We start from the raw sequence: 13,213 nt of genomic DNA on the forward strand, positions 1-13,213 counted from the left end.
ACTCAGCTAAAAGACAACTCGTTTGAATGTGGATAACTTTTTGTCCGTGTAATTTGATAATATAGCCTACATAATGGGCTAAGAATGACCACTTCCTTCTGGCGGAAGATTCACCCATGAAGCTACGTGCTAGGCTAGCTCAGACTGAGGATAGTGAACAAGGGTTTTTAAACAACGAAATACAGAACAAAGTGTATACAACTATATCTATCTATCCATCTATATTAGCTCCCAGGCCTCTGGTAGAAGCCCTAAGCTTGAAGGGGGATAAATAGAGGCCGCCCGCAAATGGTGTATGTGTGTATATATATATATATATATATATATATATATATATATATAATATTATACCTTACCCTCCGCGGGTGGTCCCCTTCAAGCTCGGGTCCTGGGAGCTTGAGGGTTCCGCGCAGTATCTTTGCTGTTCCTAGCACTGCACTTTTCTGGACCGGGATGTCTGATGTTTTTCCAGGGATCTGCTCAAGCCATTCCTCCAGTTTGGGGGTCACTGCCCCAAGTGCTCCAATCACTACGGGCATCACTGATAACTTCACGCTCCCGGATGTTACCACAACGGCTTTCCTCTGACCCTTGTCAACCACCACTTTGTCCGGTTGGTTCGCCACTACCATTCTGTCTGTCTGTATCTGGAAGTCCCAGAGGACCTTGGCTCGGTCATTCTCCAACACCTTTGGTGGTGTTTCCCACTTTTGCCCTTGGGGTCTCCTGCCCGTACTCTGCACAGATGTTTCTGTACACTATGCCAGCCACCTGGTTATGGCGCTCCATGTATGTTGTCCCTGCCAGCATCTTGCACCCTGCAGTTATGTGCGGGATGGGCTCAGGGCCCCCTTTGCACAGCCTACACCTTGGGTCTTGTCTGGTAGATCAGGGCCTCTTTGCTGTCCTTCAGACCGGCTCTTTCTAACCATTGGTAAGATTTCGTGAAATCAGCCACTTCAGTTATGTTCCGATGGTACATCCCATGTAAGGGCTTGTCCTCCCATGTAGGGGCATGTCCTCCCATGATGGTCCGTCCAGCACCTAATCTTCCTCTGTTCCCCAGTGTCTGAGACGTTCACTGAGCACGTCATCTGTAGGAGCCTTGTCCTTGATGTACTTATGGATCTTGGACGTTTCATGCTGGATAGTGGCTCTCACACTCACTAGTCCCCGGCCTCCTTCCTTACAGCTAGTGTACAGTCTCAGGGTGCTGGATTTGGGATGGAACCCTCCATGCATGGTCAGGAGCTGTGGTCTGTATCTCCTCCTTTGGCAGGGCGTAGCTATATAGCGCTATATATTTATATATATATATATACACACACACCATTTGCAAACCTAATGTAAAGAAAAGGAAAATAATATTATAATGCTCTATTTTCAAATTGTGGCTAGTGGTTATTCTTTCCATGGCACATATATCAGTTATGATGTCCGTCCAGTCCTTAATCATAGCAGCAGTTTGTGTCATCCATTTTTTGTGATTGCCTTCATCCGGCTGTGAAAAGTACAAGATATCCATCCATTATGTCCATTTTGGGGGACATAAGGTTTTGAGGCCTAAATTCATTGTTCCAAAATTGAGTGGGATGGCAATATCAACATACACATATATTTATACATATACTTGTGGAGCATGTCTTCAACATGAGCCTGAAGCTGAGGGTGGTACCACAGGTCTGGAAGACCTCCTGTCTGGTACCTGTGCCTAAGACACCGCGCGCCAAAGACTTCAACAGCTTCAGGCCAGTGGCTCTCACGTCCCACCTGATGAAGACACTGGAGCGGCTAGTCCTGGACCACCTCCACTCCACCGTGAGCTCAGCCATGGACCCGCTGCAGTTTGCATATCGGTCTGGCATCGGAGTGGAGGACGCCGTCATCTCCCTGCTGCACCGCTCTCTCTCTCACCTGGAAAAGCCTGGCAGCTCTGTGAGGATCCTGTTCTTCGATCTTTACAGCACCTTCAACACCATCAGCCGCTGCTCCTGAGGGACAAGCTGGAGACGGCTGGTGTGGAGTATGACCTGGCAGAGTGGATCCTGGACTACCTCACAGACCGACCCCAGTTTGTGAGAGCCCGGAACTGTGTGTCTGACGCTGACACTCGGACCTGCAGTGTGGGGGCGCCCCAGGGCACTGTCCTCGCGCCCTTTCTCCTCACCCTCTACACTACAGACTTCAGACATGACACGGACAGCTGTGTCCTGCAGAAGTTTTCTGATGACTCTGCTATCATCGGACTCATCACGGACGACGATGATGCGGAGTACAGGGGACTGGCGCAGGACTTTGTGGACTGGTGTCAGCGGAACCACCTCCTCATCAACGCGGGGAAGACCAAGGAGATGGTGGTGGATTTCCGCAGACGCCACCCCACTGCCCCCTCACCAGTGAACATCCAGGGACGGGACATTGAGAGAGTGGACCTGGGTGTTCATCTGAACCACAAACTGGACTGGACTCATAACACAGACGCACTGTACAGGAAGAGCCAGAGTCGGCTCTACCTCCTGAGGAGACTCAGGTATTTTGGAGTGACAGGGCCACTCCTGAAGACCTTCTACGACTCTGTGGTGGCATCAGCCCTCCTGTATGGTGTGGCCTGCTGGAGCAGCAGCATCACAGAGAGGGAAAGGAAGAGGCTGGACAGTCATCAAGAAGTCCAGCTCCGTCCTGGACTGTGCTCTGGACTCGGTGCAGGAGGTGGGGGACAGGAGGGTCCTGGCTAGATTCACATCTATGCTGGACCATGAGTGTCACCCTCTGCAGGACACTCTCTCCGCTCTGGAGAGCAGCTTCAGTGAGAGACTGATCCACCCTCGCTGTGTGAGGGAAAGGTTCCGTAGGTCTTTCCTTCCTGCTGCTGTCAGACTTTATAACAAACACTGTTAGTCCTGAACACTCGCAATACTGATCTAACCATGTGCAATTCTGTCATATGTGCAATTACTGTGAAATTCATGTACAATCTATGTGCTGTCGTGACACATATTCATGTGCAATTACTGTCGTGATCACATGCAATGGTATTTATGTATTTATTTATTTGTCTATGGGAGTTTTTGTTTATAGGAGATCTTCTACTGAAAGTGTTTTTCAGACTTCCTATAAGTGTTCTGTTCTTCTGTATCTACCTCTGTATCTACCTGCGTTGCACCAATGAAATTTCCCCATGTGGGACAATAAAGGAATATCTTATCTTATCTTATACACATACTGTATATTTGGTCATATTACCAGCCCTAAGAGACTTTTAACCATTAGATTCAACCCTGCCAGGTCTAGATTTCCAGTTTAACCTTGTCGGAAAGTGACACACATGTGTAATATTTCATGTGTGTGCTTTATTATTTATGGATCCTGTTCCTTGACATGTTGAAACTGCCGGAAAAATCAATGGACACACAATTTCACTCAAGAAGCTTTAAAATGTGGAACATAAGCCAGTGCCCCTGTGGTGGTCTGTGCACTCTGGCGCGTTCATATATGTGTGTGAATATCTAACCTCTTCGCTTTAATCCTCGACACCTACCGACTCATGAACCTGGAAGTGTGGTTATGGTTTGATGAAGGCAGTGAGCAGGCAAGCAAGAAAAACCAGGGAGCGCGGCTTTTTCATGCCACTAACACCAGCCTGGCAAAGTGCTCTTAAAAATCAAGTGAAGACATTCAATTAGACCCTTACGTCACTCATGCATATAAAGATGCTCACACACTTTCAATCTGGCTCCCTCGGCTGGAGCTGTCACTGCCTAAATGCGGTCATGCGGTCATGCATACTTTGACCTGTGTGCATTAGTAAAAGAGCCAGAGGGTGGAGGCTCGATTTCACTGGTCCACTGCTCCTCTTCTGAAACATGGCGGTTTTCTAGTCTGAGGTCATTAGAAATATTCCACATTGGGTTGAGGATTTATTTTGGATTAAGATTTTGTTGTCACTGCCTCATACTTTGCCATTTTTTTCGCTGTCCATTTGTGATTTATTTCCATGTCATGCGTGTTTCATTCCTGTTTTTGAAGTTATTTAACCAGAGGTCAGCAATATGTCAAAGCTTAGATAATATCAGGCATTTTGATTTGAAGATATGGTTAATTGCGACTATCGTTTATAATGGATATATACAGTGAGCAAAATAAGTATTTGAACACCCTGCAATTTTGCAAGTGCTAATTAAAAATTGTGGAGGGGTCTTCAATTTTCATAGTAGGTGCTTTTCCACTGTGAGAGAAAAATCTGGAGATCACATTGTATGACTTCTATCAATTATTTGTATGTTATTGCTGCAAATAAGTATTTGAACACCTGCCAATCAGCAAGATTTCTGGCTCTCAAAGACCTGTTAGTCCACCTCTACTCTAATCTAAATTAGCTGAGCTTGTTAGCTGCATAAAAACACCAGTGGGAACTACCTGCAGGCCATAACCGCCTCCTCGGCCGCTTCCAGCTTAGGCCTCACCCGACACTGCTTCATTCCACGCTCCAGACTCGAGTATCAAGGGAGCTCCTCTGCCCACTCTTCTGGATCCTGGTGCCAAAACAAGGTGCTTACTTCGGACTCCAGACTAACAACTGTGGAATTTGAAACATCTCCGCACCTCAAAGCAAGAACAACGTTTCATGAGTAGTGTTGATTTGGCGGGGGACACGTGAACAAGATAAACTTTGTTCCCACTTAAGTACCTAAACTCAGTTGATTTCCTTTTTATGTCACTATAGCCGTTATTTTTGGGTAATTTTGTAGTCTAATTGAAAGCTGATTCTCTGATATTTTACTAAGTTGTTGAATGCTAATGCTGATTGTTTGAGTAAAAAGCCACACAAAGATATGTTTCCTCTTTTGCTAAAACACAATCACATAATTACACATGCATTCATTAGGGTTAGGGTTACTGGAGTAGTAGCCTTGCTCTTGCAATCTCGCTAATTTCCATCTTTTTTCCAGTGGCCTGTTTGATATATACTACATCACTCAAAACCCAGACTGTAACACAATGCCATAATCGTTACTCATAACAAACTAGCAACTGCCGTTAGCTTGCAGTGATTTGTATATCAGTGAGCACAGGTTTACAGACTTTGAGTAAAAGGGTAAAAACAGGTTTCTTACTCCATGCACCTGAATTGGCCTATTTATATACTGTATATCATATCACATTTGTATCATTCATTCCATTTTTTTCAGTTTTTTAGATAAAAAAGTAAAAGTACCTGTCTTTTGCATGATCAGGTTTATGTTGAAGGTCAAGTGGTGCAAACGGGGTGAGCAGTGTGTGTCATTCTGTCCGGGGTTTGTGTGATATGAGCCATTTCAGTGAAGTGACATTTTGTGGGAGTGGGCCACAGGGAGAGTGATTCTAAAGTGCTGTATATGGGTAAATGTGCTCCTAATGCATCGGTGCTTCTGTGTGTGTGCGGTGCGTAGACACTGATGACACATCCTAAGCCTCACGCAGCACGGATTCAGAAAGACTCCAGGTTTGGCGTGTTCAGCTGAGAGGCACTAATGCTGCTTAGAAGTACTTATGGAAATGGGGCACTTTCCATTCAGTTCTCTCAGCCACCCAGGCCTTCATTTATTTTATGTAGTATTTTGCATTTCTCAAGAAAATTTCTGTTGCTGTAGCGTTTGGAGATTAGTGGGCAGAAGTCACTAACAACAGTATTGGGCTACAGGCTCAGGTTTTTGTTCTTGTGTCAGAATGGGCAAACATACATCATTTTATACACACAAGTACTATGGGTGGTATGCCTTGACATAGGGATGTGATAGTGTATTCTTGGCTACCACTAAACAGGAGTTGTTCTGGCAGATTCAATTCTTAGAACAAAAAAAATGTTTCACCCTTGAGAAAATGTGTGAATATTCCACTGTGGCATGCTCCAGATTTATTGAAATCAGACAAAAGGATGTATTCTACCACAAAAACCAACAGACATTAATTATGTACCCGTCCTCACAGTATATTTAAAGCATGTACCTGGGCTCTACGTATGCAACTTTGCTCTATATCTTACATTTTTTTCTGGCTTAGTGAAGTGGACAATTTCAGATTTTTGCTGCAAAGATCAAAACTGATGTGATTGATTAATTTTTATTTACAAACTGTTGATCATACTGGATACCATATCCAAAACTGATTATATTGATTTGATACAACGACTAGACCGACGGTATTAGCACATTTAAAGCATCTAAATTTGTACACGAAAGAGTTTTGTATAATACCGAGCTGCATTAAATATGTGAATATGTGTTCAATGTTGCATCGTGTTTCATGAATGTAAATATGTTTTTTTTAAGTGATTAAGAGGGAGACTTGTGGATGTGCAGAGAGAGAAGAGTAATGGTATAAAGCTGCTGCTCTAATTTAATCATGTCCCTAAAACCCATATCCCATCTGCATCCCCACAGGTTCATTTCAAAGTGTGTCAGACTCAACTCTTTATTCTGCACACATACATCACTTGTTATGGCTTACATACACTTATCATGTTCCTTCAGTTCCTGCACTAATTTTTTTCAAGTGAATGTTTGGCAAAATCTGTCACAAGCACTAATCAATGCTTCTTTTTAAACACAAACAGGACAAAATTGTATTGTTCCTGAACATTTTAGTATAAGATCACATGGTAACATAAAGAAAATACAATAATTTTATGTTAAAATTACAATTTGGTGTCTAAAAAAAGTGTTATTTTGCATCATTGCGGAATTGAAATCTGTATTGAGTACTGAGCCTATTGAAATCAAGATTGAAATGTTTGCATTGTGACAACACTAGCCATGCTGCACATAAAGATGGGTGTTTTTGGTCTTGATAAAAATAAATTAGCACATTGTGAAGAAACTGTTCTATTACCTGCGGTGCTGAGGCTTAATCTGTATTTAATGTTAGGTCTGATTGCAGTCCAATGGATAACTATAATTTACAGACTAATTCAAATGAAACCTTGCTTTGTTAGTAAGGCCACAATTATAACTGTATAATAATTCACTTCTCTAACCCTTTGCCATTGCTTTGTCCACAGTGGTGATGTGTCCCACGCCTCCAGCCCTCCCTAACGGGCTCCTGGAGGGGACTCTCCTGGAGTGGGGGAGCAGTGTGAGCTACAGCTGCCTGCCCGGATATGAGCTCTCCTTCCCCGCGGTCCTCACCTGCACCGGCAACGGGACGTGGACCGGGGAACTACCTCAGTGCCTGCGTAAGCTGTATTTCAAATCAAATAGGATATCACTTAGAAATATATGCATATTCTTTAGGTAATTGTGTGAAAGATGAGGGGTGGAAATGTTTCACTATGGGCCCCAAGACAATATGATCCAAGACACACCACCTAGGGCTGGGCCATATGATTATTGTTCATTATATATATTGTCATTTGCTTTCAGGTCAATATGAAATTTGGAAAATCGCAATGTAATTTCATGTACACTGCAGCTGGACTTTCCTTGTAGTTTCGAGGAGAGGCTGACAAAGATTGTAGGTATTGCACTAAAAACAATAATAATTAGATTAAATAATTAAATGGAGCAGAACTTAAAATTATCACTTAAAAAAGTACAAATATTATAGATTGCACAGATTGCATAGGACTAAAAAAAAAAAAAACTTTTAGTGTAACTAAAGTATACAAAATAAAGTTTTTTTTGTCAAAGTAAAACCACAGCACAAGATATGTTTTGTCATCAAAATGAGGACAAAAATTGGAAGGCCGACATACCCATAGCCCATTCTGCCTCAATGCACCAGTAATTGGAAATTCTATTATTTTATAATGCTTGTCAGATAGATGACACTGGAGAAACATGACAATTCATTTTTGCAAATCTTACTCAATGAAAATATTGCAGCCAAGGTTATGAAATGAATAGATCACAGATTATTCAACAGACAGTGGGTGGGGTAGTTAAATGAAATTAGACTCTGCTGTGGAACAAAAGACGATGATATGTGTTGCATATTGCATTTATCCAGCTGTGGATGAAAACATAAAGGTTATATGAGGATATGTTGAGATGAGTTAGAAGTATCACTTCACTCACACAGTATAAAGCTAATGTTTGATCTTGTGCTTTGACCTCTAGTTCTTAAGGCAGTAATACAATAGAGATGATGAACTTCTGTAAGTGAAAGCTGTAAGTGGCAGATCTAGTAGGTTCCCAGATACTCCATGGCATCTTAAGACTAGTCGAAATGCTCATGGCAAACATAATAATAACCTGAAGGAGAGTGTGCTGCTGTGTACAGGATCAACCTTGAGCACATCAATCAGGAGAAAATTGTGACATATTCTTTTTAAATGTCAGTTGTACTCAAAAGACGGATGCACTTATTTCTGCTGTTTTTCTGCAGTTTTACTTTTGACACTGTCCATATTTAACTAAACTGTAGCAACATTTTTTACAATTGTAGTTGGTTGTCCCTTCTGCTCCCACCAAAGGGGCTTTCAGTTATCTTTTAGTTAAAAAACATACTTGTATTATATATTGTTGGTGACAAAGTAAATATTTTCAGTTGTAAATGTCTGAGAGTATCAGCCGTGATTGGGTTTACCCAGACTATGGTAGCAGTAGACAAGCAACCCAATAATATTACTTTGCATACTGTATACCCTGCAATAAATTAAATACAGTTTAATATGTTGATCTCAAAGCTGTGTTTGATATTTGTATTTTAGTTAGTTTTGTGGTTTCAAAATGAAATCTGAAGCTGGTAAATGTAGCGTGCCCTTGTTCAGTCGACTGTCATTATGACGCGGAGTGTCACCCCACACAAAGCAATCATTTCCACATGGCCACCCCCAAAACAGCCTCCTGCCATGTAACCTTTATGTTCACTGATGTGACATCAGGGTTTAATGTCTCTGAGCCACAAGTGTCTCTGATGTAGTAATTGCATTTATATGTCACAGCAACCTAACACCTAAAATGTCAATAGAAAAAAATCGAACACAAATTAATGTTGTGTTCTATAATTATATTCAATTGTAATCAATCAGAAACACAGGTGAGTATTTTCTGGTGGCAACGCCACATTTTATCTGCCTGATTTGAAGGCAAACAAATGGTCCATCATATTCTGGGAAGAGGCCCTACTACATTTGCATTAAAAAGTAATTTCAAGAATACTTCCGGTTATGGCGGCGCTTTGAGCGCAAAACTTGGATTTAAAATCATAGTTTAATCCAAAAGAGGAAGAACAAGGGATGCGTAAACAAGGACGACACAAGTCTGGTAACACTACGGGACAAAAACAAACAAAGCTGACGGTCCACGGCCCCATTGGAAAACAGCCCACACAATAAGGGCCAAAATGGGGACGGTGTGGACCAGGGTGACGGCGCTGGAGTCGGAGAACAATAATATGAAATATAGCCGCAAGCGGCAATGATCGGCCCTCGCCACGCCGCCGCCACGCCGCAAGAGGAGGGGGCGCTAACGCGCCCCAATTGTCCTTTTATTGCGCCTACTGCTGAATCTGTGACGCTGTCACATCTTCTCCCCTTTGTTTTACCATCAAAAAGCAATTTTATTTTGAATTCTTGGCACAATGTGCGGCTTTCCCGCACAGACACCGTGACTCTTTGAATAAAAATGTGGATCACTTTTGATGGTCCACCCCTGAAGATGAGTCTCACCAAATTGTTCTGGCGATTTCCCCATTGGAATAACATGGAAGGTTTCGGTCATCGTTACGGCAACGCCATAACAATTATGACATGGCTCTCATTGACTTTTTTGATGGGGATGCTAAAATTGAGTTGTGTGTCAAATTTCATATAATTTCGCAAAACTAAACATTTAACCTCCATATAAAATCTGTAGGGGGCGCTGTGGCGCCAAATGAATTTATTTCACTTCAAGTGGGTTTAGGGCAAAGAGTTTAACAACTGATTCTAATTTGACGCAATTCGGACTTTATCTGCGCAAACGGCAGAAATTTTAAATATGGGAGATTTCTGAAATTCTAGCCACAGTTTGCGGCTTCGCCGCACAGAGACCGTGAGAGGTATCAATGTAATTTGGATAACTTTTGATGTCCCACTCCTCAGTAGCATTTTCACCAAATTTCAGCTTTTTAGGGCCAACGCCCTGGGAGGAGTTCGTAAAAGTACGACGTTTGGAAAAACTCCAAAATCATGTTTAGCCATTTTTGAAGCAATATGGCCGACATTTGGTTGGGTGGACGGCGTTGCCGTAATAATATTTTTTACTTCTCTTGTCACCATCTACCTCTGCGCCAAATTTCATGATTCTACGATCAGATTTTTTTTGGGTCATTTCCCATCTCTCAATGCATTTTTGGTACATTTGGGGGCGCTGACGCGCCAATTTTTTTTATTTTAGAAAAGGGAAATAGCCAGAATGTAGAGAGGCACGATTTTTAGAGGTGTGAACATTTTTGTGACTTTTCGTCAATGTTCACTGGGTGAAAAATAGGGGGGTTGGTCCCGAGAAGAAGAAGAAGAAGAAGAAGAAGAAGAAGAAGAAGAAGAAGAAGAAGAAGAAGAAGAAGAAGAAGAAGAAGAAGAAGAAGAAGAAGAAGAAGAAGAAGAAGAAGAAGAAGAAGAAGAAGAAGAATATTCCGATGCGAAAACAATGTTTCCCATTTTTCAAATATCATAAACTATACATTTTCGGAAAGCGCTCGCGCTTTCCTACCTCATGGTGTGGGTCCCTGGTCACTGACGGGTACTTTCGTTAATTTTGAGTGGGCTTCGCCCACTTTGTGTTTTTGGCCCTCTATACAGTAATAATGTTCAATTTTTGCATTACATGCTTATATGCATGGAACATGCAAGAGATGGGGAACGTATTCGTGAGCTACTTAGGGCAAATGAGTGCTTTAGGGCAAATGACGACCGCTCGTTTAGTGCGCACTTTTGCACGGGCTTCGCCCGTTTACAACGGTAATGTTCCATTTTCCTACTATTAATTAGTATGCACGGGGCGTGCGTGAGTGAAGGAGTGCGTTAGTGAGTGTTTGGAAGTGGGCGAGCGCTTCGCGCTCGATTTCGTGCGCACTACGTGCGCACTTTCGCAGCCGTGCTTCGCACGGCCTTACGAGATTAATAGGCCTCTCGCCAGCTTGTGGCGCTCGGGCCTAAAAATAAGATCTTGGATCCAGATCACGTAGACCCAATATAAGACTTGTGGCGGGGAGGAAGGGAGAAGGTGAGGACACTGTGGGTTTACCTGAGATCTCAGAGGAATGAAGTATTGAGCAGTTCTGTTTGAAAGGTTCTTGAATGTGACTCTAAGAAATGTTTTGCATAGCATTAAAACAGCAATATTAGACAGTAGATACCACTAAAGTATACTCAGCACTTCTACTTAGCCAACCCCACATTATTTTTTATTTGCAAAAATGTGTAACCAACAAAATTTTAATCCATATTCTATATTGTCGTGCTACACATGAGGAAAAACAGTGTGTGCACCAGAAATAAGACTAAGATAAGATAAGATAAGATAAGATATTCCTTTATTGTCCCACATGGGGAAATTTCATTGGTGCAACGCAGGAAGATACAGAGGTAGATCCACAAGAACAGATCACTTATAGGAAGTCTGAAAAACACTTTCAGTAGAAGATCTCCTATAAATAAATAAAAACTACCATAGACAAATACATAAATACCATTGCATGTGATCCCGACAGTAATTGCACATGAATATGTGTCACGACAGCACATGAATTGCACATGAATTCCAACAGCAATTGCACATATGACAGAATTGCACATCAGTATTAGGTTAGGTCAGTATTGCGACGGGATAACGTGACGATCTCCGGGTAAGACGACTGTTCTCCGCAGTTTCATGAGTTCCTCCTTTGTGTAAACGCGGTACGGCGCCGGCCGGGGGGCGGGGCCGGAGCCGGGGGGCGGGGCCGGAGCCGGGGGGTGGGGCCGGAGCCGGGGGACTCAGAGCCAAGACACATCGCAACGACACGACGAAAACACTCAATCCAGCCGAATAAAGTCAAAACAAGTTAATTTAAAGCGATTCCAGTGCGTGTCCCGATCGTTCGTGAAGTTCCTCTTTCATATAAACGTGTATATAAACGTGTACCGACGACACGCCGTACTTTAGCGCGGCCGGAGGGCGCGGGGGGGGCTGGTGGGCTCGCTCGGAGCTAGCTCACGTCACAACAACATAACGAAAAACGCTCAAATCCAGCCGAAAAAAAGTCAAAAACAGTTGAATTAAAAAACTATTCCAGCGCGTGTCCCTATCGTACAGTAAAATAGAAAAAATATACTAACTATATTTACAAAATATAGGAGATAAAGCACAATAAGTGTGAGAAAAAAGAGAGAGCGTTTACACCGGGCTGCCAGCTGTACCAGCGCCTTATGACGTAATCAAGGATGCCAGTTCACGTGTGTGCGGGGGTGAGCAGTGATCGCACGCTGGATCAGGCCTGAGCACACTACTATTACTTCAAAGCATTGATAATTCATCAAGAGAAGAGTCAGGGCTTTAAAACAGACTGGGGAAACTTTGACTGCCTTGGATCATCTCTCCTCTCTGCCCTGCCTATGCACACTCCAATACTCCCACACTCCTACACACACATGCAGGAGGCACATTAAATATGCTGAGCTTAGTTTGGCCAGGGGCATTGCTCTTACATATCCATAAAACAGTACATTATTTCCCTCAGGCCCGAAGCTTATGATTGATGTGTGTGTGTCACCTGTTTGGCCTGTATTGTCAGCACTCTAAACAAATGCTCTCAGAATACCAACTTCAGTGCTTCTAATATGAAAACATTTCACAGGATTTGGTAGAGGTGGACAATGTATTGTAATTTAGATAATATTGTACATGTTGTTTTAAAATAAATAAAAATCATAAAAATGGAAAAAGCACCCAAGGGATTAATTTGAAAGACATTTTACATTTGTCTGATAATTAAACTTAAACGATTCCCTCCACAAACCTAAGGGAGAGAACATCACCCTCCCTTAGGTTTGGTTTTGAGTGTTGGTAATTTATTTCTGCAGCACTTTTTGCCATGAATACAGTGTAAAAGCAGAAGCATTCAAACTTGCACTAATTAAAAGTTGTATCAGTAACTCAAGGTCTACTTTAGGCCAGTAATGTATGTATAGGCCTACATTAAAAAGTGAGAAATAATAATAAAAAAAAAAAAAATTAAGCTGGATGATTGAGGGGTACATAAATATTTCAAAATA

At 42.4% G+C, this 13,213-nt stretch overlaps 1 protein-coding gene across 3 annotated transcripts in view; it reads left to right on the forward strand.

Moving 5' to 3' along the window:
• LOC140373520 (CUB and sushi domain-containing protein 3-like) overlaps positions 1–13,213 on the forward strand; it is a 211,921-nt gene that overhangs the window by 173,573 nt on the left and 25,135 nt on the right. For all 3 annotated transcript variants that reach the window (XM_072460052.1, XM_072460054.1, XM_072460053.1), the window contains exon 60: positions 7,037–7,210. In XM_072460052.1, the coding sequence (XP_072316153.1) occupies positions 7,037–7,210 (174 nt within the window). The remainder of the gene's footprint in view (positions 1–7,036; positions 7,211–13,213) is intronic.

The sequence above is a fragment of the Eucyclogobius newberryi genome, unplaced genomic scaffold (assembly GCF_026437365.1).
Source record: "Eucyclogobius newberryi isolate DKJ021-1_F unplaced genomic scaffold, fEucNew1.0.hap1 SCAF_3, whole genome shotgun sequence".
In the NCBI taxonomy this organism is placed as follows: domain Eukaryota; kingdom Metazoa; phylum Chordata; class Actinopteri; order Gobiiformes; family Gobiidae; genus Eucyclogobius; species Eucyclogobius newberryi.